Source organism: Podarcis tiliguerta (assembly GCF_965153285.1).
Source record: "Podarcis tiliguerta genome assembly, chromosome: 7".
NCBI lineage: Eukaryota > Metazoa > Chordata > Lepidosauria > Squamata > Lacertidae > Podarcis > Podarcis tiliguerta.
Genome location: NC_139540.1, coordinates 33,791,130 through 33,818,481, shown reverse-complemented (window position 1 = coordinate 33,818,481; position 27,352 = coordinate 33,791,130). Strand labels below are relative to the sequence as shown.

The 27,352-nt window shown below is 39.4% G+C and overlaps 1 protein-coding gene and 1 long non-coding RNA gene across 12 annotated transcripts; one reads left to right on the top strand and one right to left on the bottom strand.

Moving 5' to 3' along the window:
- The first annotated feature begins 99 nt into the window (after positions 1–99).
- On the top strand, positions 100–21,507 carry LOC310682538. 4 transcript variants are annotated; one of them, XR_014513960.1, is made up of 5 exons: positions 6,194–7,016; positions 10,589–10,660; positions 14,529–14,643; positions 16,474–17,950; positions 20,989–21,507. It is a non-coding gene; the product is annotated as an uncharacterized lncRNA (long non-coding RNA). The 4 variants fall into 4 exon arrangements; XR_014513958.1 differs by lacking the exon at positions 6,194–7,016 and adding an exon at positions 100–205 and having other exon boundaries at positions 16,474–21,507; XR_014513959.1 differs by lacking the exon at positions 6,194–7,016 and adding an exon at positions 176–277 and having other exon boundaries at positions 16,474–21,507.
- PPP1R42 (protein phosphatase 1 regulatory subunit 42) lies at positions 7,100–25,870 on the bottom strand. 8 transcript variants are annotated; one of them, XR_014513901.1, is made up of 10 exons: positions 25,704–25,861; positions 22,537–22,736; positions 21,511–21,677; positions 20,724–20,862; positions 19,465–19,581; positions 14,472–14,589; positions 13,449–13,580; positions 12,189–12,299; positions 10,681–10,840; positions 7,100–7,417 (listed from the first exon to the last, which is right to left on the bottom strand). XR_014513901.1 is itself a non-coding variant. In XM_083451308.1 (9 exons), the coding sequence occupies exons 2-9, from the start codon at positions 22,663–22,665 to the stop codon at positions 7,339–7,341; spliced, it is 1,041 nt and encodes a 346-aa protein (XP_083307434.1). In that variant the 5' UTR covers positions 22,666–22,736; positions 25,720–25,870; the 3' UTR covers positions 7,100–7,338. The 8 variants fall into 8 exon arrangements, 7 of the variants coding, with proteins under 7 accessions (XP_083307434.1, XP_083307429.1, XP_083307430.1 ...); XM_083451308.1 differs by lacking the exon at positions 12,189–12,299 and having other exon boundaries at positions 25,720–25,870; XM_083451303.1 differs by lacking the exon at positions 12,189–12,299 and having other exon boundaries at positions 25,704–25,860.
- Positions 25,871–27,352: the final 1,482 nt, after the last annotated feature.

Below are 27,352 nucleotides of genomic sequence, written 5' to 3'. Positions count from 1 at the left end.
TCCTGGCGAGCTCGACCTCTTTCCCCTGCAGGGGGCCGAGGCGCCTTCCGACCGAGAGCCGGGCTGCTGCCTAGCGGCAAAGCAGCGGCCTCACCTTCCTCCTCCTCTTCCACCCGGTCTGTCCTCCCGCTGAGCAGACGCAGCTCTCATCTGAGCCACAGGAGTTTCTTAGGACACATGGTCCTGCCTGGCATCCATCTTCAAGGTTTGGTCTGACGCCAGCTCCTGATGAGGAGAAGAGGGCGCATGGGCATGGGCAGAGTGCAGTGCTCATGTAGTGAGTAGAACCAGGTATGGGTCTCTGGCAGGGTTTCAGCCAGGCAGGTTTGAGGCGAGGGCACCTCTGATTTTTGTCAGTTACGCCTGGCGTTTTGTTCAGGGCCCCAACTAGGGCGGGATTTAGGTTTGATGAGGCCCTAAACTACTGAAGGTAATGGGGCCCTTTATGCGTCCAGCTGTCCTTTGTCAACAACAAATTGTCACTGTTTCTTGTGTTGAATATATGGTAATTTATAGACCTAATAGGTATCAAAAGCCATTTGCACATGCAGAATGTAGGCACCCTATATATAGAAATGAGCAAACCAGTGATATTTTAGGGAGCAGGCTAGCAGGTGGGGCCCGTTACTGACACCATAGGAGCCTACACAATACAAAACACAGTTGCTGTATGTAGGTTTTATTTTATTTGTTTTTTATTTTATATTTTGGAAATGTACATCCAGTTTTTTTCCTTTAATTTTTTGGGGTCCTCCCAAGAGAGTGGGGCCCTAAACTATAGCTTGTTTAGCTTATACGTAAATCCGACACAGGGCCCAACCGAGTTATTTGAAGAAGGGGGTGGTGAATCAAACTGTTGCGTGAGCCAGAGAAAATATGGAGGTCTCCTAATTATTCTCCCTGCCCTAACGGGGTGGGCATTAACATGGGTGTATTGGGGGGGCAGGGAGGGACAGCTGCCCCAAAAATCAATAAAAATACATAGCTAACTGAGGTTCTGCCCCCACCAACAAAAGGCCTGCCACCCTAACGAAAGGCCTGACTACGTCCATTAGGCCTCTGCTTGCATCTCCCCCCACAGATGAGAGATGAAAGTATTAGTTCCTCAAGCTCTGGATGGCTATTTGGTTTTAAAACATGCACAACATGCCCACTGTCAGTGTTCTGCAAAGTTAGAAGTTTAGCGTACAAACTGTTAATGCTGTCAGGCAAAAGAACATGAGGCAATCTGCCCTGGATGAGAGGAGTGGCTCATCTAGTTCAGCTTCCTGTTCTCAAACTGGCCAGCCAGAGGAAACACCACAAGCAGAACAGGAGCACAAAAACAGCACTCTTGCAACTCAGCAACTGGTATTCAGAGGAACATTGCATTTGACAGTGGAGAAAGTGCATAGCCATTGTGGCTAGTAGCAATTGATAGCCTTATCCTTCATGAGTTTGTCTAATTCTCTTTTAAAGCAATGCATGCAGTGATCTGAGGGTGCCTGCCCTGTAGTAATCAGCAGGATTAGTGCTCAACTAATTTTCTTGCAAGTGAGACACCTAGAACTTAATTACTTATGATCACAGCCTTTATGGGCCAAAACCTAGCGGTCCAGTCCTATGTGCAGTGGCACACAATGGTGCTTCCTAATTTATCCTATGCACTAGCAATAACCAAAGTAGAAAGTAGAAAGCAAAAGACAAAGCCAGGCAGTGCTGTAGGATTTCACTGTGTGGATGAGACAGTTGTAGCAGGAAGAAAGTTCAGATTGATTAGGCACTGGGGCAGAAATTAATATCCCATTTTATTACAAAATCTATGTACCACTCAGTTTCGGCACCTCTCAGGTGGGCACCACTGACATTATAATAGAACAAGGGAGGCATTCATGTTGAGTTCTGGCACCTCTTTTTTCCTAGAAAAAATGGCACTGCTCAGGACCATTGATTTCAGTGGGTCTACTCTGAGTAAATATTAGTTGGCTATCTAAATAGAACCTTAGTTGGTAACCTGATCACTGCATTTGGGACCAGTTAAGGTTTCTTAATCTTCCTTAAGAGAAGTCGCAGGTAGGGCACATTATAGCAATCTAGTCTGGAGATTACCATGGTGCACATTGTGGTGGCCAAATCATCTCTGAAAGAAGTTGTAGTTGGCGAATCAGAGCAGAAAACACTTCTTGAGAACTGGGATACTGAACTGGAGTTCGCTTCCAACAGAATTGCTGAATATATGTTGAATCATCAGAGCAAAACTGCTAAACCCTTGACTGAGCATCAACAGAAGTCAGTTATTAAAATCTGAATTGAGGGCTTTTAAGTCTCATCAATTTCAATGGGAGAGCTGATTTTACACTTAAATCTCTCCTATTGAAATCAATGGGGTTTTGAAGTCCTTGAGTTTCACTGGTTTGTGTTCTTTATGTGGAAACAAGATATAAATATAAATAGAGCTCAGGATGGCTGCCCGACTGATTAAACACACTTTTCTGTATTAAATTAGCTGGCGATTAAATTCTTTGGAGATTTTTATTTACCCTGCTCTCACCTTTCCCTTTAACTCCTAGGTTTAAATTAGGGCTGGGGACAAGCTGCTTTGATATGAAATCCAAAGGATTGTTTCAGAATAAAACCCAAAGCTGGCCCTGAGCCAAGTTTCCAAGCCACGGACCACAAGATGCGAACGGACGCTCTCAACAAACCATTAGCCGGTACCTTATCTCACTCTCCTCAAGGAAATAGTTGCAAGCTCTGTGAATTAATCATCTTTCCATTAGAAGCCTGGGAGGCGTTTGCACGATTGAAAGCAATGCCTATATTCTCTAGGTACAAACGTTGAAATTGTTCTTTATGAAAATTGTTTGGGTTAGGATAAAGTAACCGTTTTGCTCGAGGGGAGTAATTTAAACGTTGGGCTCGGAGGTTAAACAATCTTTTCATAAGTTCCTTTTTTCTTTTCTTTTACTCCCATTATTCTTTTTCAGAATTTGCCAGTATTGACCTTTGCCAAAGAGTAGAAAGTCACGGCTCTTCATATTTTCCAATAACCTTTCCCACAATTAATAAACAATGATATTTTAAGCCTAGATAAATAAGATAGCAACTCTTCTAAGTTGCCATGTAGAGAAAAGCATCACATTAAAATAGCCAGCATTAAGGTACCGTAATTTTAATTTTATAGTTTTACCATTTGTAGTTAGCTGCAGTGGTGCAGTTTGGTCATTTTTAGGCTCCAAAACTTAATGGTCTTCAAAATCTGGGAAGATTGGGGCTCTGGAATTCTGACCCAAAATCTTACCCTCATGGTACAGCTAAATAGCTGTCCAATGTGCATGTTTGTGTGTAGGTAGTAATTTGCTATATGGTATCCACCAAACATCACTAGTGCTTTAAACAGCTTTTCATTTTGGGTTGTAGTCAGTGTAGGATTTCTCCTTGCACAATGGAATGTCCTCGCCTTTCCTCCCGATACATGCCCCCTAAATCTGTTCTGGGCATGCCTGAAACCCTCCAGGGCAGATTTGGGGATGGTGTGGGGTACAGGTATGAGGAGGTGGGGTAAAATCCCCTTGCAGGGGGAGAAGGGGCAAAACTGGATCTTTTCAATTAAAACCATTTCTCCCAAAACACCAATCCCCACCCCAGCACCCATTTGAGAAGTTTTTGTGCAGGTAGGAATACAAAAATAGGAGAATCTGTTGGGTTTTCCATACATTCAGCTATAGCCCTTATTAGGGAGACTGTTGTATAACACATTTTCCATATGTTTGGGGCAAGTGTGTGTGGAGCGCAATACCACAGAATATGAAGACTGTGGGCCATGCTCTAGTAATGACAATACTTATTCTGTGTGCCTTTGGCATCCCCACAGAAGCACACTGTGGGGCAAATCACTTTTAAAATTTGAAATCTATTTGTAATACAGCATATGGACTTACTTCACAATGAAAGAAGGGAGGAAAAGTCTGCCCAAGTCCCTAGTCATGCCTGGAGTAGATTTCTGAAACCCTCCTGATATCCAATAATATTATAAAAGTACACACTTACTTCATTAGTGGGGTGGACACTGAGATGGCCAATATTAGTTTTTACAACTATAGCAATTTAAATATATACACATATTTAGAGATGTTCCCATTATTGTTCCAGATTTTGATATCTGGTTGCTTCCACCTGGCCTAACTCCATATGATAAATCCAGATTTCAGAACAAGAGATAGAATTCTGTGTATGCACCTCACTCTAAGCATACAATTTTAAACATTTATTTTATTGACACCCTCCCCCATCCACACACACACAATTTAGTAATTGCACAATGGTGACAATGTCTCAATCAAAACTAACAGGAAATTTAAAAACAACCACCTGCACTGCTGAAGCCCAAAATATTCTGTGTGGGAAGAAAGGACAACTCATTGCTTTGTTCTCTCCAATAATTTTAACTGTGATACTGCACCATTTAATCCTTGCATCATTTTGGAAATACCCCCAACTCCAAGTTAGTTGTTCTCCCTTGGAGAAAAAATAATAATCTAAAAATCCTCACCAAATTCTTCTCTGGAAATTGTGCTGGAAAACTGGGAACGCAAAAATCTGGGACAGCAGTGTTTGACTGGATTTAAAATCTATCCCTAAACACATTCAGACTGGAATCCTATATCTCATTGAAGTAAGCTGAACTGAATTCAATGGGACTTTGTTGGTAGTGTTTTGTGTATGTGAATATATATAAAACACACACAACCATATATTTATGGGACTCTGAACAATAAAAAGTGATATTTGGAGGCTGGAAATTACAGTTCAGCAACATTAATGAGAAGAGACATTCAAAATAAATAGGCAGGGTGTAGAATTTTCCCAAACAAACACTGGGAATGAAATTTTGATTGTGTGATAACATAGACACAATAAATCAAATCTTTGACCCAGCAAGACAGAAAAATAAAGCCTGATTTATTTGTTGCCCTTTATGTAGCCAAGAAAATTAAAATATTTGGTATTAATTGTAATTAGGAAGTGGAGTCTAGGGAAACATTAATTTAAAGGACAGATGGTATAAGATGCAGGATACTGCAAAACATAAAAGCAGCAAGAATTTATGCTGCTTGCTTCTAGAGTAGTCCCACTGATTTCCATGGGATTACTCAGATGAAGTATTTGGGTCTGCAGCTAAAATTCTTTCAGGATGAACAATGCTTCCTTTGGGAATTTTGGCTTTTATTCATTTATAATCCCAGTTAAACTGAAGTACAATAATTTAAGCCAACTGGCACCCTCTCCTAAACACATTTACTTGGCATTAAGTTCCTCTGAAATCACTGGAACATGGTTCCAAATAAGTGTGTTGAGGACTGTGATGTAAATCAGCTTAAATTCCAAGCAGTTTAATTTAAATGAGGGCCAAATTAGACAATATAGGAGAGATGCATAAACAGTCCCCTGCTTTCCCCCCCTCGTTCATTTTAAATGCAGCCATGAAGGGCTAAGGATGCTTAAATATTTCCTTGCAGGCCATTTCTCTAATCAAATCATGCCCCCAGCCGTTTCCACAACCATAGGGCCCTGTTCTTTTGCCCTTTGGATGAAAAAACTAGGGAGGCATTTCCCCCCAGAATAACAGCCTAGAGGGCAAGAATTAAGTCTGTTTTCCTCCAGCCAAGGTCTCTGGCATCTCACCCAGTTTGGCCATCAACTGTGAATTAACCTATGATGACACAAATAGATCACTTATTTTGCAAATTTAAGCAAATCAAATGATGTTAAAAATTATGGGTACAAAAAAAGGAGAGAGCTCAAGGGACCACAGCTAGCAGGAGAGAAGGTACTGTGTACACATGATGCTACTAATTTGGTTCTTGTGTGCTGCATGAAATGACAACAGACTTTGGAATTGTTGTCAGAACAATCACTCTAATGGTGTATGTCCATGGACTTCTGGAGATGTATATTGGTGGCCCCATTCTTAGCTGCAGGATCATGTCCAGAGAGTAGAGCTGGGAGAGTGCTCTTCAACCCAGTTTATGCAATGGAGTGCTCTCCCCAATGCTATATGAAGCCATCGAGGGTAGTCACTAGGAGTTTTGGAGCACGGTGCCATTTGTAGGCAGATGATACCCAACTCAATTTCTCTATTATGCCCAACCTGTTCTAGATGGGGTTCACTCCCTCTGAAGGAGCAGGTTTGCAAGTTAGGGGCACTCAAGTGACCTCTGTGGCTTTTATTAGCATTGGCGGATACACCAGCTGCAACCATCCCTGGACCAAGACAGTCTGACTACAGTAGTCCATGCATGCCTAACCTCAAGAATCACTGTAGCAAACTTTGTTGGTTTGATTGTGTTATCTGGACCAGAAGTTGCAACTAGTGCAGAATGCAGAGGCCAGACTGCTTACAGGAACAGGTTACTAGCAATATATTGCTCCTTTGCTGAGAAAACTGAACTGGTTGCCAATTTGCTACCATGTCGGGCTTAAGGTTCTTTTGTTAAGCCAAAGTCCTAAACTACGTGGGGCCAATACTAATTTCTTATGCTCTACCTCAGTAGAGCATCTTCTGATGGGACAGTTTTGTTGGTTGAGACCCATGGTTTGGTCAGCCTTTGCCAGGGACTGAGCATTTAATGCGGCAGGCACTGCCTGTAGCAGCTCAGCACAAGTCATCTTTGTCTTTTAGACACCTTTTGAAAACTATTTTTCAGACAGGCCTTTGAATTGTTAATTTTTTACCTACTGGTATGTATTGATGTTATTATATTATTGGTTTTATGTTGTACACAGGCTTCTATAAAAGTGTGATATTTTAAATAAAAACATTTCCCAACATACAAAAAGGGCCAGCAAGTAGTGCAGACATGTGGGGACTTCAAACAAATGTTGGAGTGTTGATTCCTTTTTATAGTCAGGATAGCGCCACGCCCTTTGTCAAAATACTCCATCTATCTTTCTGCCATTTTCCATCCTCAAAAGTCCAACCCAACTGAGCATATTGAGTCCTCATTGACCTGTTTTGATAGGGTCTTTTTTCTACCGTAAGTTTTTATTCTGCTTTAAGCTTCTTCTGCAAACCTTGGGATTTCCCCATGCACCTTTTCTCATTAAGACACCTGTGTACTTTACTTTAAACTTTTTATTTATGAAGTTACATATATTGGATCTGTTATACAAAATACTGCTTTTGTATTATGAAAAATTACTGTGCCAGCAATGAAAAACTTAAAACATGCCTTAGTGTTTTCTGATTAAAATATAAAACTTTCCCCACAACATTCAGTTTTTCTTCATAGTTGGTTGTTTGATGCACTCATTTGTTCTCTTGATAACACAAAAAGATGTTGCTTTTCCAGTATCTTCTTAAAGAGGCATTTGTCTTAGGAGGTGAGGTTCAGACAGGTTTTTCTGTACATTTTGAGGATTCTTCAGGGATGAATGGCTGCATGAACAAAACATTGTAAAGCAATTATTTTAAAGATGAAGATAATTCTGGATACAATAACAATTTAATGTCATTTGCCTCCATAGATGTGTTTATATTCTATGCTTAAGCTTCTGTTAAATTCTGCATAAGTGTTCAGTATGTAACTAGACCAGACCATGTTCCACAGACATTTATTTCTGGCAGTACATTAAGGCTGCAATCCTATACCCAAATTCTTCTAAACAGATTATGTATAGAAGTGCACTATAAATGGATATATTTATTTATAAAAATATTTTAGCTACTACCTATTACAATCAGCCTTGAGCTGGTGTGCACAAGTATAAAACACAAATCACAATGAAATTGTTCAAACAGCAAGATCATAATGAAATGAATATGATTGTAGCAGGTAACCCTAAGGGAATCACTATCTAACTCCTCCGCATTAAATGTGAGAAAAAGCCTGAGTACAGTTGTGTTTTTAACAAGCACCAAAATATCATCAGTGTTGGTGCTTGTCAGAGGGGAGGTAGTTCCATAAAAAGAGGACTGCTGCAGAGAAGGCTCTCTCCTTAGTTTTTGCTCACCAAGACTGTGGTATAACTAAGAGGGCCTCCTCGGCCGAATAAAATGCATGAACAGAGCAGTAAGGGGAAAGATGCTCCTCTAGGTTTTCTAGCCCCAAGACATCTAGGCCTTATAGGCAAAAACCAAAACCTATAACCTGGCCTAGTAGCTTATTGGCAGCCAGTGTAGCTCCCTTAGAAGTAGTGCAATATACACATATACTGTATTTTTCCGTCTATAAGATGCCCCGATGTATAAGACGCCTCTATTTGGGAGGACTCAGATTTAAGAAAATGGGGGGGGGGGGGCAGATGGCCCCATGTATAAGATGCCCCCTAATTTTTCACATTATTTTTAGGGGGAAAACCTAGTCTTATACACAGGAAAATATGGTAATTGGACACTCCGCAGAGTAACATAGTAGCAGCATTCTGCAGCTTACAGACCAAGCTTAAGGAAAGCTCTACACAGAGTGCATTATTACAGTAGTCTATTCTTGATGTTACCAATGCATGGTCACAGTGGCCAGGTTATTTGGGTCCAGAAATAGGTACAGAAATGCTGATATATGGTAGTCCTAGCCATCGTAGCCACTTGGGATTCCAGAGACAGAATCAAGCTACACTCCCTAAGTGTGTGCTTCCTTCTTTAGAAGGGAGAGCAACCCCATCCAGAACAGTCACATCACCCAACTGCTGGACCCTGGAACCACCCACCCACCTCCATCCTGTCAGGATTCAATTTCAAATTATTTGCTCTCATCATTATATCCAGACACAGGTTCAGAATCTGTACAGCCACATCTGATTCAACTGTAACAAAGAAATAGAGCTGGATAGCATCAGCATATTGCTGACACCACATTCTAAATATCCCGAGGTTCGCTCCTAACGGCTTTTTGTAGATGTTAAATAAACAGTATAGTCCCCAGTACAGTATATATGTTCAATGGTACAATCCTATGTATGTTTACTCAGAAATGAATACAATTTTGTTCAATGGAGATCAATGCACAGTAAGTATGCACAGGATTGCAGCCTAAATGTTAAATCTAAAAAATCCCTACAACAATGCAAACTGCAATATCACTAGAACGTACAATGACTGCAGTATTATCATTGGTTTCGATGAGATAAGTAAAAAATATTCATTTGAGGGTACAGCACAATCTTGTGGCATGTCTACTCAGAAAACAAAACCTCAAGTTCAATGACACTTACTCCCAGACTGTGGGTATGGAAATGTATTCTTAATGACAGCTTGATATACTCTTGTTAGGACTAGAAAGATATGTGCTATGCAAATGAAAATGCAGAACACTTACTATCTGAATTTCAGTTACCCAATGCCTGATATTTGTATTTCTTTTGTGTTCTTTGCACAGATGTATACTCTGTATTTTACATAAATAATTCCCCCATTTATCTTAATTCTGGCAATCCAAATGTTTTCCAGATCATTCCGATAAAGGAGTCTGTTCTCTGTCTAACTGCAAAGCCCAGCTAGGGCGGTCTGCAATGGAGACAGGTTTCCACTGGGAGATTTCTCCTGACAGGAGCTCAGAATGCTACTGCCAGGCAAGGGAAGGCACATTCAGAATTCAACCATGCTCATGTGGTCTTCTGCAGTGTGCACATATTGCTGAACAGGAAATCAGTGCAGTCAGCTTTGATAGTTTCTGGGGGAAAGTGAGGACTAGGCTGAGTCCAGCATCCGGTTTCCTCTCACTGCAAGAGACGATTTGCACTTTCAGTAGTGAAGGACAAAGGGAGAATCCTTGAGTTCAATGATAGTTTGACAGTTTATTGGTACACTCAGATATCTTTGGATTACATCCTATATATGATGCATAAAACCCAAGCAGCTTTAAGGCCAAGGATCTCCTGATTTTAAAAAATACATGTGCAAGAAGCCTACATTAGGTCCAGGAAGTGGTTCTGAGAAGTTTTAGCCTTATACTCCATTCTTTGATTTATATCACCCCTATTGCTACTAGCTGTGTTGAGAAAAATATATAGACATGCTTTAGAATCAGCTGCATATACAGTCTGCACAGTCAGCACTGATTCGGTTTGCCATGTAGATCAGCAAGTTATCAGCGTAGGATATCAGAATTATTGGATTGTGGTGATTTTGTACCACTCAGGAGTGGATTGGCAGAAGGATCAATTGAGCTCTCCTCCCTTCCAGGCTTTCACAGTAAACAGTATTAGAGAAGTGGTAGCAGACTGTATGTGTGCTGTTTCTTCACTCCAATCACCCTATAAGGGGCTTTTGCCCCCAGTAACTTCCAAATATGGACTGGAAATCCCACCCCCCCAACACACTACCAAAATGACATTCCAATTTAAAAAGGACCATCAGAAATAATGTTACACATATATAGTTTGGCCCTATCAGTTACAAAATGTGATCAGTCTAAATCAGAATTTTGCTAAAGATATAAAATAAAAAAGGAAGAACTTCAAAAACAAAAATTGTTCAAATATCAACAAAATAGTCCCTGTGTGCTACAGCTGTACATAGGAATCTGAACCTCCCTCTCTTTTAGTATGTATCCTCTTGTCAATATAAATTTTAGTGGATTAACCTCTGTGAACCCATCTCTCTAAACAGTGCACTTCCAGCCCCTCATTTATGCAGAACTTTCAGTTATACAGAAGTTTCATACACTGATGTACTCCAAAGGTGTGCTACAAGAAACATACCTGATTTTCTCAGTAACTCTGTCTTCTTCATGGACGGTTCGATGGGATTCTTTACTATAAGGAGGTCTATGCATCTCAGACAAAATTGCAAAATTTGGTTTTTCTTTGGTCATTGGGAAATAGTAAATAGGAAAATGTGGGTGGTCTTTGTCATTATTATCTGCAGGGTACAAATACATGCATGCATTAATTATTCCAAAAACTTTCCCCCTGAAATATTAACCAAAACAATGAAGACATGGTTACACCTGCAAAATATATAATAACTATATAAAGTGGAAATATAATTTAACAGAACCATGAATAATATATGTAAGTATAGCATTTTTCAAAAATAAACTATAAACATTACTGATGTGCATGTTTTATGTCAAAGTGCCTGAGAACATTATCCAAGCAGAATTTTCAGTTAAAAATTGGAAGTAGCAGAAAAATGATGGTGAAAGAGAAGCCTTTGCTCTGTTACTCATTTTACAAACTAAGACTCTGGAAAGTGACATAAATAGGTAAATAATAATGATTATTATTTTAAAAAAATTACTTTTACACAGTGATTCTCTACAGGCAGCAATACTATAACTGCTCAACTGTACACAATAAAAGTACATAAACTTTTTAAATACCGGGTAAATGTAATTCAAAATTGTTCCTTTAAAATATTTTGAAGATTTGCTACAGAAGATAAACAACCCATTCATCAATCATTTTACTGGATTATCAAAAAGAGTGAGTATACTTTATTTCTTTAGAAGATTTATCTACTGTACTTCGTACAAGCCAAAGGGCAAGAAAATCAGACAATGTAAAAACAAAGCATAAAATAACACAACCTCCAAATACATAACATAGCAACACAACAATTTACTAATACTGTCAGCAGCAAACTAAGCTATTTTTCCAGTCAGGTCTCTCATCTTCCAAATGCTTTCTGAAAAAAGTGAATCTGAACTAATGGCCCAACTGGGAAGAGAATTCCACACAAGGAGCCACCAATGAAGAGGCCCTTCCGCAGGTCCTCACACTACGTATTTCATCCCATTTAGAGGTTACAAAGAAGACACCATGGGCATGTCAGTATAGCAAAAGGCATTCTTGCATAAATTTGTGTTCCAGGCCACTTAGGGCTTTACATGTCAAAGTAAGCAACTTCGTCTGGACCCAGAAAACAATTGGAACTGATGCAGCTCCTTTAAAATAGGAGTAATATGCTCACAGTGTGGTACCTCTACCAGCATTCTGCACTAGTTAAAATTTCTGGAACACCTTCAAGGACAGTCCTAGATAGAGTGCATTAAAATCCAATTTGGAGGTAACAATAACAACCATGACTAGAATATCCCTATCCAGAAATAGCTGTAGTTGGCATACCAGCCAAATGGGCATAAGCTCTCCTAGACATAAATGACAAAGATTGTTCCAAAAGCACCCCCAAACTATGCACCTTGTTGTTCAAGTGCAACCCCATCAAGTACATGTTCTGCCAACTCCTGGGCAAGAGAACTACCCACCCACAGTATCTGTGGCTTGCCTGGATTCATCTTCAATTTACTGATCCACATCCAGCCCATTACTGCCTTCAGACAGACACTGGTTCAGGGCCTGCATTGCCTCTTCTGGTACTGATGGAACAGAGAGACAGAGTTGGGTGTCATCAACATACTGATGACAAGTTGCTCCAAATCCCCTGATGGCTATTCTCAGTGGCTTTATATAGATATTAAATAGCATCTGCAACAACAGGATCATAGAATCATAGAGTTGGAAGAGACCACAAGGGCCATCGAGTCCAACCCGAGTGATAACCCCTACAGGTCAAGCAGAAGTCATCCAATGCTGTTCTCTGGAACTGTCCTTGGAGATAGGAATGAAACCACTGCAGTGCAGTGCTTCCAACTCAGGGGGTGCAGTATACCATTGCCAATAGTACCAAAAGTCACTGAGTAATTAAAGAGAATCAATAGGGCCACACTCTCCCAGTTATTCTCTTGACAAATGTCACTGACCAGGGCAACCAAAGCCGTTTCAGTCACTAAACCTGGCATGAAGTCCGAATGCAATGGGTCTAGTTGCTTTCATCAGAGCATGTTTGAAGCTGCCTATCAACTTGCTCTTGCCAGCCAGGAGGCGTAAGGGTCAAGAAGGCACATGGTTGGCTACATACATTAGAGCAGCTTGTCCAGGTACTTGTGTTGCAGTAATTGAAACTGATTCATAACAGTGGACCAGTCAGTCCTCTGAAAGGCTTTATAGGACAACCAAACTTAGCATCCAATTTAGAATGGATCTGAGTAACTTTACCCTTGAAGTGCCTGGCAAATTTGTCATAGTAGGCCAATAATGGGACAACCTCCTTCATCTGGGAAAACCCTTTACCACAAAGGAAAGCTCTGCTGGATGGCTACTTTAAGATGTAATAGTGGCAGAGAAGTAAGCCCATAACCACTGCCACACAGTAGACACAAAGATGTGCTTGTAACCGTTTGGTCAGATTCATCTAGCCATCACTCTTCTTGCTCCTTGAATTTAGGTTCCTCAGTATTCCAGGGAGCCATCTGGGTTTTACCCTGTTGAAGAGAGCTTCTAGGAGCAATCCTTTTGAGAACTGCTTCAGAAGAAATGTTGGTCATGCCACTTGAAAAATCCCCCCACAGCATTTACCAAAAGACTAAACACTCCCAGGAGTAACCTTAAAAGCATTATAACCTTTTCCTTCTAAACAGCCTATTTTCTTAATTTTGTAAATGATCATGAAGATAAAGTTTGTGTACCAAAATGTAAATATGGTGCATGTTCATTCATCATGCTTTCTGTCCTGTTTTTCTTCCTGGCATCTCTGGATGCTTTCCAATTCATCAGGAATTGCCTTTCCATTTCTTTTATTTCTTTTCCATCGAGGGACTCTGAAGGGGTAATATTTGTAAACATGTATCAGGAAAATGCTGATTAACTCTGGCTTACCCAATCCTTTCCTAGATGTGGCTCTGGTATTCTTAGGAAGTCAATCATGGGTAAACCTTTGCCTCAGTATGAATTGTTCTTTCGCCACCAATGGTTATGCCAGACCTGAAACACCAGTTTGTTTCCCTAATCTCCACCTGCTATGGTATACGTGCTAGATTCCTAGCACAAGAGAAAATTTCATCTCCATGCTTCAGTGATGTGAGCCCTGCTGTGGGGTAGCACAACAACCACTGGTGCTCTACCAGTTCTTTGGCAGAATCTAGGAAAGCTTTCACGGGGAAAGAGGGTGGCAGATATTTCTCAGTTGGATATTTCAGACAGGGCCTCTTTGTCTATGGCACCCAAGATTTGGAACAGTCATGGGAGGTCTGCCTGGAATCATTACTGTTTACTTTTAGAAGAGTTTTATTTCAACAATAATTCTGAGTAAATGTAGACAGGATTGGGTGGTGGCTTGTTATAGGCCTCTCCCTGGACCCCTGTGGAGAGTAAGAATTGCCTCAGGTGACTAGGCAGCTTATTTCTACTAAAAATGTATTTTGAAGGTTGCTAACAACTAATAGGTATATGGGACAGGCAAACTAGTAATTTTTTTGTGACCTAGTAACATCTGTTGGCCTATATAGAAGTCTAAGGCTACAATCCTATACCCACTTAGCTTACATAATCACAGGAAATTTGTTGTATGGTATGCAACACAATCCTAGAGATGTCTACTCAGAAGTAAGCCCCAATGAGTACATCATGGGACTTTTCCCCAGGTAAGTGTGTTAATGCATGGATTAATTTCTGGTAAAAGAAAAGTGCTCTCTGAAAGTACATTATTTTACCAAGGGATTTTGATTGCTGTATAACTCTGTCCTTATATTTTGGTTTCTGGCAAACAGGATTTCCATTCAGCTCTAATTTGCGCAGGTTGGTCCATACACCCAGCACAAACTCCAAGTCCTGCAAATACCAAAGAAAAGAAAATCAATACTTTTGCTAACTTAGCTAAATGCTGTAACTAAGTGGATTCATAATTCTATTTATTCAATTAAATGTAAACTTTCTAAAGTAATGTTATTTACACAGCTACCTTTATAAAGTACAGTGGTGCCTCGCAAGACGAAAAGAATCCGTTCCGCGAGTCTTTTCGTCTTGCGGTTTTTTCGTCTTGCGAAGCAAGCCCATTAGCGGATTAGCGCTATTAGCACTATTGGCAGTTTAAGGGCTATTAACGCCTATTAAAGGCTTAAGGGATTAGCGGTTTTGCTGCTAAAATGCTTTTAGCAGCTTAGCGCTTCAGAAAAAGGGGTTTTGGAGCGGAAAAAACCCTCAAAAATTTTCGTCAATTTTCGTCTTGCGAAGCAAGCCCATAGGGAAATTCGTCTTGCGAAGCGCCTCTGCAAACGGAAAACCCTTTCGTCTTGCGGGTTTTCCGTCTTGCGAGGCATTCGTCTTGCGGGGCACCACTGTAACCACATGATGGCATGCGGTATGTTAAATTAAGAAACACAATGCTTTACACATAAAGCCAAAAAGCAACCTTCTAATAATTATTCCTTAAACATGATTTCAACCCTTTGATCTTCACTTTCTACTGTAAAGGTAAAATGTAAAATATAGGCCAAAATCCAGAACACCAGAAACACATAAGAACTAAGAAGAGCCTGCTGCATTAGACCAATGCCAGCATCCTGTTCTCACAGTGGCCCAACAGAGGCCTGTGGGAAACCAGCAGGATTCGGGCAAAAAAAGAGCACTCTTCCCCTCCTCTGGTTTCCAGCAACTTGTATTGAGAAGCATTGCTGCCTCCAACTGTGGAAGCTGAGCATAGTCATCATGGCTAGTAGTCATCAATAGCCCGTTTCTTCATGAATCTGTCTAATCTTTTCAAGCTACCACTTGCACAGGTCTTCATACATATATATATATAAGATGTTGCACAATACATGTGCTCAATTATAGGGGCTTACATGGAAAAATATCTGTATATATGGCTTGATTTTCCTCATGCAAGTTGCATCAGGGCCTACATGAAGAAAATACACTCCCCGTATGTGGAGGTGTATCTCTGGATTCCGGCCATAATGTAAGCTGCCTGAATATATATGAAACCTTGGTAGATTGCACTGGAATATTACTACTGGTAGTTGTTGTTGCTGTTGTTGTTGTTTTGATGGCACTCTACAATATACAAAAACCCTTCACTTGCAAATGAATTCAGAGTTGTTTGTTCATGGAGAGGAAGCCACAGGTAGACAATTCTTTCATGATTATTGTAATTATTTAGAATAAAATTAATAAATTTCCTCCACATCTGTTATTTTCTTGGCCTGAGCTAGGAGAAGGAAATTTCTGTGTTTTTACATAACCTTTATCTAGTATGGGTTTCTTTCTTTTTTTATTAAGGGCAATCTGACCTAGTTTTTCTTTTATATTACTACAATATATAAACTGGTTAACATGGCTTGTATGACTTATAAGATTTGGCAGATATGGGACTTGTGGAAATGCACTGCTCAAGTACCTTCTTATTGCTCTTCTGGATACTGTTGTCAGCAACCAGAAATAGCAGCACTTGGCAACTGAATTGAAAGTAATTTGCTATTTCCACCAGTTGAGAAATATTTTCACTTCCATCTGTGTAAATATTAACAATTCTCTTTTTCTTGATGCTCTTATTGAAAATTTTGTAACATGCCACTATCTTTACAGTGACTTAGATCCTTAGAAGTGCTAGCGGAAGTTGATGACTGTTTAGAGTGTTCTATTTGTTTTCAACTTTTTTTAGAGTTTTGCTCACTATAATGTTTTGCCATGGCTAATTTTAACTCACATTTTGTGTAGGCCACCCTGATAACTCTACAGACAAAGAGAGAGTTATAAATATGTCAACAAGGCAGCTTTCCTTCCCACCAGCTCCCCCTCCACCGGCAGCTTCACAAGCTTCTTCTGAGAGTCAGGGACCCTCCTGAATGAGGCTGTGGGGAGAACCACTGAAATTCAAGCAGAGCACATTCTCTGTGTAGAGATCCTGCTTAAAGAAGATGCCTCCATCTCATTTTCAGCAACTCCCTTTTGACCCCCCATGCCACAGTGCTACCCTTATTCTGGAGAGTATTTCACCCTCAGGAGAGGCTACTTAGAGGACTGTCAGTGAGGAGTGGAGAAGGAAATTTACCTTCTGCCAACCCTCTTCCGCTGGCTTTTTTCAGAATCCAAGTTATTATCTATTATTACTGTATTTGCATTCCTACATTTCGTTTACAATGATTATCACTAAACACTTGTGACTCAATAGACAGGGATGCACACAAACAGTTCTATGACAAAAGGTGTGTTGTGCCCGCCCTCCTCCCAGATAGATGTGTGGCAAATGCTAAGTTTTTGAAAGGGTTTCCCCTGCACAGAATCCGATCTTGGATCAGTGAGGGGAACTGCATTAGCAGGTCCTGTCTACACGTATGGTTCTCTATCCAGTTTCAGACATACATGCAGAAGCTTCATGTCATGTCCTAGCTGGATTAAATTGTTGGAAATGTTACTTTTCAATGTACAACAGAACCTCTTAAGCTATTCAGCAATATTTTCTAGTGTCTATCAGTTATCCACACAAACCAGATGCAAGGAGCAGGAGAGCAAGGGTTTCTTTTTACTCTCCAGTATTTCATATTTGGGAAAATCCATAATCCTTGGACTGTTAAATTTCAAGTTTGCCAGAGGAGTCATGCAGAACATGGAAAGCAACATGGAGATTTTCTTTTAAGCTTTCCCACAATTAGCCATTTATAGAAACATTCTGCTTCTGTAACATTAACCTCAAGGAACTGTTTTCTTTCATAGTTATAAACATAATATTCTGCTCTGATTACTAAATAAAAAGGCACATATAAAAATATATCAAGATGTGTTTTCATATCAGATACAGTGTTTTGCATATCTAATGTTTTGCGTATCTGGACAATTTGGCATTTTATTTCCCAAACTGAAACAAAGTCCAAGTACATGCAATTACATTGGCTCACATTAATCTCTTATCAACCTAAACTCTGCCTTTGTTGTCTCCATAAATGTCAAAATTTACATTGTAAGACCCATTGAAATAATCTTCCTATACTTGTAAAACTAGAATGCACTTGAAAAATTAGATCAACTAAAGCTGGTTTTGAAAATGTAAAATAGTATATATTTCTTGGAACCTTGCTAAGTAAATAGCTAAACTTTGATGAATGTACCCACAGAATTTTCCAGATTTTTGTTGACTACTACTCACTTGATAAATGATCCAGAACCTGCTCACGCCATTGTATGTTTATCTAAGAAGGTACTAATCCCATGTTGAAATATGATTACCCTTTGGATACGCTCTAGTTGTTCATTGCCTTCCTGTCTCTAATAAAGTGCTTTCACTTTACAGCCTTTCAATAAGCTATACTAAAGGGACTAGACACTTTTTTGGGCAGTCTCTGTTTGATAAATGATCATGTCATGCTATCACTTAGAGGTCTGCTACAAAATACTAAAGAGCAAATTATATTCTAGGCAAACTGTGGGAGGTGAAAGCCTCAGATGACATCCGTAGTACTAGCAGCAGCCTTCTTCCCAATTAATGATGGCCATTTAAGAACCTGTATTTGACCAGTGTACTCCAATTTTTATCGGCTGTGTCTAGCTCAACTGCCCTAACTACATCTGTAGACAGCAATTTGTCATCATTCTGACGGTCTGCCATTATCTCTTTCAGAAAATCTATATTTTCTCTCTTGTTCCTGACTGAATTGTGAAGTGAAGGAATTCATCTTTTTGATATCTTGTTGTCATAATCAATAATGGCAAAAGGTTGAATAAATTAAAGATTTACAACCATATTCCCAGAACACTGAACCAGCGTAAGGCCTTCCAAAATAAATAGGAATGGTACTACTTTAGTTATTTAAAAGTGAGAGCCTTATAATCTGAACCTATAGGCCACAATCCATGGTTATGTGCATAAAGGGGGTACTCTTGTACGACATGGAGACAGGAGATCCATTTTTTGGCATACATGCCACTTGGTTGCATAGAACAAAATGAGAAACCATGAAATGTGTATATGTGATTAGGATTGCAGAGCTGACAGTGCTAATTGTCTGTTTGGTGGTTCATAGGACAGAGCGTCACATCTGCACACTAGGATGTAGCCTTACCTAGTAACCACATGGATTAGTATTTTAATTTTTTGAAAGCGTAATAAGAGCCTTCTCAGTTAAGCCAAATGCATCCTACATCTTGTTTCTTATGGTCTTAAAGAGTTGCCTATAGGAAGCCCAAAGTTGTGCATGATAGCAGTAGGCCTCTCCTACTGTTTCCCAGCAAGTGATACTCAGAGACATGCTTCCTCTGATCCTGGATGTAATATATAGTCATCATGACTAATAAGCATTGATTACCTTGCTCTCCATGATCTGTTTAATCCTCTTAGATAAATGTTTTAGTTTATTCTGTTATGGTTTTAACTTTCTGTATGTTTTAAATTATGGTTGCAATTTTTTTAGTGACAAAGTTACTGTTTTCTTTTTTTGTAAACCACTTTGAGGTTTGCTTCCTACAATCAAGCAGTATATAAATTATATGAAATAAATAAACAGATAGAAATGAGTGTGATAAAAAGTGTTGTAAAAGCCATATAGTGAAATGGGACTTGATCTCCGTAGGCCACAGAAAAAGAAAAATATATTCATGCATATTAACTTTAAATTATCCCATAAAAACAAATAATTCTAACCACTGAAAGATTATTAAATATTAACTGCCTTAATTTCCCATATATGCTTATCAATCTTATTTCCTCTTTATTACCTTCACATGGTGAATTTGGTTGTCAACAGCTATAAGGTGGGAGATATTTTCCAGAATTGCTAAATCACTCACTTCATCAATATTATTATTGCTGATATTCAAAACTGTTAAAGACTTCTGCAATGAAATTAACATTTAAAAAGAAAAGTCAAAAGTTAACTGCTGAAATCATATGTGGTTACTAGAGAATAAACCTGATTAAACTTAGTGAGACTAACTTCTCACTAAAGTAAAACATGCATAGCACTGCACCACACAACTGAATGTTTTATCAGCACCTCAGCTTTGGGCTCATCTACACTTTTGCTTGACCCATATTTTGATTGTATTGTGTACTGGTTAATTCCCCTGGGACTGAGAGCCTTTCTCATTGTTCTGCAGCTGTGCCTTGTGAAAACCTGATCTTACCCACTAAGTCAGATCTTATCAGATGTGCAGAAAATTTGAAGTGAGATTTTGCTTAACTTGATTTTCACTGGATGATTAGAAAAGCTCTTGGACCTGGAGGAATTAATCAGTACACAATGCAATCTAAATAGTCTGAAACTGGGTACTTTTAATGCTCTTTCATAATACAAATGGCAGTAAATTGACCATGAAAAAACTACAGTGAGGAAGAAAATACAAACAAAATACAAATATAGAGCTGTACTTTTTTGTAGCTTCAGTTTTGAAGTTGTCAAATGACAAATGAGTAGTGAGAAGGAATACAAGAGGATCAGGTTTTGCTGAATCTAATGGGTATATGTAATACATATAATCCTAATAATGCATAATTCATTAAGCTGTGCTTGCTCAGTTTTAAATGGAAATTTTAAAAAAGGATTCTATAGCCAACAATCTACACATTTCTTGCAACCTTGGCTTGTTTCATACGATTACAAAAATTAAATAGGGTTTTGCTTCTAAATTAAACATACCTAACCGAGCAAATGCTCAATGTCAACCAAATGTTCTTGGCAATGGAAATGACAAACATATTCTATCAAATGATGAGAAATGAATGCAACATAAATGATTACAGAACTTATTGCAAAACAAAAAGAATTAGAACTCACTACTATTGGACACCCTTTGTTTTACACATATTTTTGATACACAAATAGTAGTAGTAATAATAATAAAAATTAACCCTTTTGCATTCATATCCTACAGGAATGCAGCTCTTTGGCAAACAGTATTAGATTTAAAAATAATTCTTGTAATTTTTTCGCAATCAATATCTTTCACCAGATGTCACTGAAACTCTATATTCTTACCGCTAGCGAATGAAGACTTCTTGGGTCAAACAAAACCTTTTCTCCTAGGGGAAGCTGCTGGCTTTCAACATGTAATTCTCTTAGTTCTTCTAAAGTCTCTAAGCCTTCTACTACAGTGATGTAATTGCCGCCCAGATACCTTAACAGTATATAAGAGGCTTTTAGTTCTCCCAATGTGTTTTAAATAATGCAAACCTTTCCAAAAGTAAAAAAGTGTATTTTATGACAAATAAAGTGTATTAAACTAAAATCCCAATTTCCATAGGGCTCCATGGAACCATCACAGAGTTTTCTACAAGCAAATCTATTTTGTAAAAGGTGAAAGATTTATAAAATCTGAAGAGAAATCAGAGTGTGCAAATCTATTGAGAATTACCTGGAAACAACCCAAACAAAATGAAAATATTTTAAAGCAACGTATAGAGGCAGGGTGGAACATTGTCCTATATAATTCATTACTTTATTGTAGAAATATTAATAATAAAATGTAAAGAAATATTCCAGATATTATCAATTGCTAATCTGAAGCATAATCCAGGCAAAGGAAAAAACTGTGAAATCAAACTGATTTCAGTGGGATAGAGTCAAACATATGCTTAACTCATCCAGTAAAATCACTAGCCAAACTTTGGGCTAATGTGTTCTTGGATTAATGGAATATGTGAACAAAATTATCATATATGAAATAAAATATAGGATATATTCAGCAAGTATATACAGTAGCTATATTTCTTACATCAATTTACACATCAATTAATAAATCTGATGATAATAATTTTAAACTTACAATTTTTCAAGTTTTATTAATGATGCTAGATTTTCAATTCGTGTAATACAATTGTTCTGCAGGTATAGGTGTCTTAGGTTTGTAGCAAAATCCAAATTATGTATTTGTCTAATTTGGTTATCATACAAATAAAGGACATTAAGGTTTTTACACAAAGACAGGTCATCCTAAGAGAAAGAATGAAGAAAGTGTGTTACTGTGTGGTTCACTCATAAGTAAAATGCTTCAGCTCCCAGATACAGCCTTTTCCTACTGCATGGGCTTTTTTATACTTCCTTCAACATTTTGATCTTACTGTCTATCCTTGGTAGATATAGTTGTAAATATAGAATGAATGGATACTATCTTAATTTATGATGGCTAGGAACTAAAGAATAGCACACTGTTCTAAATATCTAAGGGGCTACTGAAGTTGTCCTCCCCCCCTATGTTACATAGCAAGTTACTTTTCAAATGGAAGAAACTTTCAGAAGCACTTTATAATTGGACATGGGGGTCTGCTGTTCAAAGGAGAAAATGGAAAGTTCTAACTGCCCATTGCCAAACCCTTAGGAATGCCTGAACTAGTTCTTTGGATCTCAGCTCATATTTTCCAACTGACAATTACACTAGAATTGTATATCATTCTAGAATATAGGGATGCTATGATCTCCCCAAATTTCAAGCAAATTTCTGAAAACAATACATTTACTTCCACTGTACTAAAATATATTTAAAACAAACTGTATTTCTGATTTAAAACTTTCAGTGCAAATGAAAGGTGCTTTAAATTAACTAAGTGTTATTGTCTTTTAGTCAGTAATTTCAAGCTGATTATTGTAATGGTATAAAATTTAACTTAACAAATTCCGTCCTGACTCTTTTGCTAACTGAAAGAGTCTTGTTTTTATTGAACTTATGTAAGCACCTCTGGCAGACTTTTTGGCTGAAGAGCAGGATAAAAATGCTTTGAATTGCTATTAACAACAGAAAGCAAATAACAAACAAAAAAGAAGTTGTATTTTCAAATAATCAGTGTATTCTTACAATTATATCTATATTTTTATTTGATAACTTGAGATGAGTCGTTTTCCTCAAGTAATGGGCCAAGGACTCATCTCTGCGATTCTTCTGATTGAGGCTTTTACCAATTAGCTCCAATGTTAGGCGAACCATAATCTTGCAGTAAAGTCAGTTTTTTACTCCAAGAATTCAATATCCATGTATTCCTTTTTGTCACACAGGGCCTTAAAATAAAACAAAAAGTTATAAAGTATATTTCAGAGTCATAAAATTATTGTATACTCTTTTTCCAACATTATTTTCTAGTTACTATGAAATAATTTAATTACAATGAGATTTTCTTCTTATTTTCAGAGACATTCTTAGTCATATTCCTAATAAAGAAAAGATTAATGGTAATAGATGTCTTCCCAAATTTTCTACAGACTATTATACTAACACCCTAGCTCTCTTTATATAGAAGCAGGACATAGTAGGCTAATGGTGTTTTAATTTTTAAAATCTGTATAAAATTGCATATGAATAAAACCATTACAATGGTACCTTTGGATGCGAACGGGATCCGTTCCGGAGCCCCGTTCGCATCCTGAGCAGAACACACCCCGCGCATGCCGTGATTCGCCGCTTCTGCGCATGAAATCATTTTGAGCGTCTGCGCATGTGCAAGTGGCAAAACCCAGAAGTAACCCGTTCCGTGACTTCCAGGTCGCCGCGGAATGCAACCTGAAAACGCTCAACCTGAAGCTACTTTAACCCGAGGTACAACTGTAGTTTTGAAGGGGAAAAAACATAGTAGTGATCAAGTACTACAGTATTTCAGAATAAGCTTTGTTTCTGTTTGAGATAAGGACTTCTGCTCAGATGGCACCTGTCATCTAGGATTCTTATAAATACGTTTGTGTTATACACACACACACACACACACACACACATATATATATATATATATATATATATATATATATATATATATATCATAGGGGCAACATTTTATTCAAAGCTTTTCAGTCAAGCTACACCTGACTTTATAATCCTAATTTGGAATTAAAGTCCTATTAACTATCTTGAAATTGAGTTCCTTTTAAAGGGACTCACTTCTGGCTGATCACAATTAAACTGGTGGTCACAGAGTGACAATACTGCAAAAGTATATATTTATTACCAAAAACTACCAATACTTTAATAAAAAGTCCTGGGGCTTCCTCTTCTTCTTGATCCCCCACCTCACAAAGTATTAGAAAATGCTGATCCCAGAACCTTAGAGCTCCAACACTACTGTATATGTGAGAAGATACACAGAATTGAGTCAGGGAAGCCTATTTCAGTACAGTGGTACCTTGCTTTACGAACTTAATCCGTTCTGAAAGTCCGTTCTTAAACCAAAGCATTCTTAAACCAAGGCATGTTTTCCCATAGCAGCGGGGGACTCAATTTACACTCAACAGGAAGCGGAATATGTTCTGCTTCCAAGGCAAAGTTCACAAACCAAAACACCTACTTCCAGGTTTGCAGCGTTCTTAATTCAAGTTGTTCATAAACTAAGCTGTTCTTAAACCAAGGTACCACTGTACTGGCAAATCTGATGAACGCAAAGATTCATATCACTATATTTTTAAAATCTTAAAACCTTTCATTAAATTGGAATGCTTTTTACCCAGAAATGCCTCTAGAATATGGAATTCTAGGACCTTTTAAAAAGAAGTATAGTGCTATATTGTGTTCATCTTGATCCAGGGACAATCCTCATATAACAGTTGTGAGAAAGATGTCCTACTGATATGGTCAAGAAATAAATTTACTGCTGTTCACTACTTCTAAATTAAAATGATCTGTAGAAATACCAGTGCTTGACAAGTAGAAAAGGCCCAGGAAATGATACAGCATTACTGGTAGCAAACTGGAACTTCAACCACTTTTTTATGTTTAAGGGTCAAATGAATTTGAACTCTTTTTGAAATTTCAAAATTGTGTAATGGGCACGGGATTAAGCAAGGGCATAACTAGGGGGGGTGAGCTGCCCCCTCAAATCAAGTAAATATATAAAAATACTTACCTGCGACACAATTGGTCAGTTAGTTAACTCAGTTCTCTGCCCCCCTAACATAAAGCCTGCCCCGCCTAAAATAAATTCTGGCTTCACTCATGGTTCTCTGGTTTGCCTTTTGTATAGGGGTTATTCAGCGGATGAAAGATGGTCCTTACAATACCAATGCTTCTAGCTGAAGGGGTGGGGGAGAATCACATTTTCCCAGCTGCAAAATATTGCAGCCTGACCATAAATTTTGGGTAAGAGGCAATACCCAGAAACACCCTTTTCTGGAAAGATGTCTTGAATCCCACAGAACAAACCAATGCCTCTTCCTGTTTTGCAGGGGTCGGATTAAATGATTTTGGGGGTCCCGACTCCCTTACAATTTTGCGATGTGTCAGGCAGGGACACTTCAATTTACTGTTACGCGTGGTGCTAGCGGTGGAATCGTCTTGGCGTATTAAAAACCGCTGAAACCATGCATGGGCGTAGCCAGGATTTTTGTTGGGGGGAAGAGGCTTTTGTTGGGGGGGGCAGAATCTCAGATTTGTATTGATTTGTACTCTTTTGCGGGCAGCTGACCCCCTCCCAGCTACGCCCATTCATACAGAAAGAAGAGTGGGGGAGATGGCAAAAGAAGCACTAGCATATCTGCCTGCATCCCTAATTGCTTTTCTCTCTGCTTATCAGATCGAGCCCAGACTGGGGGAAATAAAAGTGTCGGAAGGGAAAGATTGCCAAGGGGTGGGGGCAGTTTCTACGGGGCGACACGCAAACCACACTTGATACGGACTCCTCAGAAGGACTTTCGCCTGCCTTCGGACGAAGTGTGGCAAGGGCTACCGCGCCTACACTAGCAAATTACTGTATATGATGTCTCCAGAAGGCGGCTGGGCCGTCGAAGCCCCGCTATTCACCGTCCCGACGCACACGGGTCTCCTTCCCCACTCACACGAACTCCGCGCCCTTCTGCCCAGCGCTTCCCCACAACCTCTTTCCCCGCCAAACGCCAGCGACAGGTAAGGGGACGGGTCGCAGCAGGGCGCGCGTGAACACAGGCAAAGAGGCTTCGCCGCCACGGACGCCAAGCGCGTTGCTATGGAGGCAGAAAAGGTCGCCTATCCAAACACTTCCGCGGGCAACGGGAGGCGCAAGAGCGCACCTACGACCCGTCGCGCAGCGAAGCGCGCTCCCGAGTCGCGGTCGAAGCGGGGAAAGGAGCCAGGAGGAGGAAGAAGGTAAGGGTTTGCGCACGCGCAATTTCGCGTCTGCTCGGCGCGCTCGCCGCCTAGCAATTGCCTGTTGTCGGGGCTTCTGCCGGCGGGTTGAATGCCGCTGACATTCGAAACGGCGCGCGCAGCTGAGTTCGCGCGGCTACCTCACAAAGGGGACTTGATTCCATTTTTTGTGTGTGAGGCGTATCGTTTAACGGCCGAATCCCCCCCCCCCATCCCTGCTTTGTTAAAGATATAGGGAATATATAATAAAGTATGCTACAGAACACACATTTTTAATGCAATTCTAAATTGTTCGGACGACGACGTCGTCAATAGGGAAAAATAATATTATACTGTACTTCCAAGAGGTAGACTTTCTTTTTTACTGTTTTGGGGTTCATTTTGAATCTGCCCCGTCCCAAACCTCGGGGTTTGGAGCTGCTTTTCCGCGCAGTACTATTACTGAAGAATGATAATAAACCCGCCGTTCTTCTCGTGGACCTTCTAGATTATTTTCCTCAGCTAATGTTTCATCTGTTGTCGAGATGATTGGTTTAGCCAGCCAAAGCTGAGCGCTCCCTTTTGGGAGAGCTGTGAAGTGCATTCCTGTGCATGTTTGCTTGGAAGTGCCATTCATTTCAATGAGCCTGAGGTGGGCTTCTTTCTCCTTAGCATCTCGTTGGCCGCTGAGGACACCTGTTATGAACTTTGCAGGTAAACTTTTCTTCAGCTGCTCCACTTAAGATTGCAGGCAGGAACTCTTAATTTGAAGGAAGATTAAGCCTTCCCCATGCTGTATCTAGCCTTCCCCATGCTGTATCTGCGCATTGTTTTTTTAACTGGACACCTCCAACTGCATTGTGAAATGGCTTACTCCATACAAGGCTATACCGCCACCTAAGTAAAAAATGGAATTATTCAGTTGCTGCTACTGCCTTTTTAACCCATCCATTTTGCTGATTAGAAGAAAATGGTATAATGCTAATGTATTGCAGTTGCTAGGACAGTATATAAAATTCTCAGGCCACCTTAGCAACTTTAGTATTAAGGTGGACAAGAAAAAAAGGCTTTTCTAGAGTAAAATGCCTTTGTGTAATCAGGATTCATCATGGGCAGAGGAGTGACATTATTTTTTATGCACCCCCCCCCCCCTTTAATGCTATACGCAACATCATAAATGGTAGTGACAATACACCAGGAACACAATAGCCAGTTCCAGAGTAATGGAAGAGATTACTTAGGATGGGATGACAGGTTGCACTAGGGGTTTCCCGTTTTTTAAACATTTGGGGAAAACACGCAGTTATTCCCAGTGGTGAAGGAGTCTACAGGGGAGTTTTTTTTTAAAGTCCATAAGCTAGTATGGCACTGCTGCAGCTGGAAATGGATAGCTAAGGGCTAAGATGGTTGGGGACCCTCCAGCCCACGGAACAAATCTATGCAGGACATATAATTCAGGACATATAATTCTATAAACAGTTGTTACATGAAGAAATCCTATTTAAGTTAATGAAACATAAATATGCTTAATTGTCACTGGCCTCGGTTCTGTGTTGTTATAAGAGCACATGTTGCCTAATGAGTTTTTGAGTTA

Excerpts from the sequence above, each read along its gene's own strand:
- PPP1R42 (XM_083451308.1), bottom strand. The coding sequence starts at position 22,665 with ATGGTTCGCCTAACATTGGAGCTAATTGGTAAAAGCCTCAATCAGAAG. Across the intron at positions 21,678-22,536 it reads ATAAAAATATAGATATAATT|GATGACCTGTCTTTGTGTAA; the intron begins GTAAGAATACAC and ends TCTTTCTCTTAG. Across the intron at positions 14,590-19,464 it reads ACCAAATTCACCATGTGAAG|GACTTGGAGTTTGTGCTGGG; the intron begins GTAATAAAGAGG and ends TGGTATTTGCAG.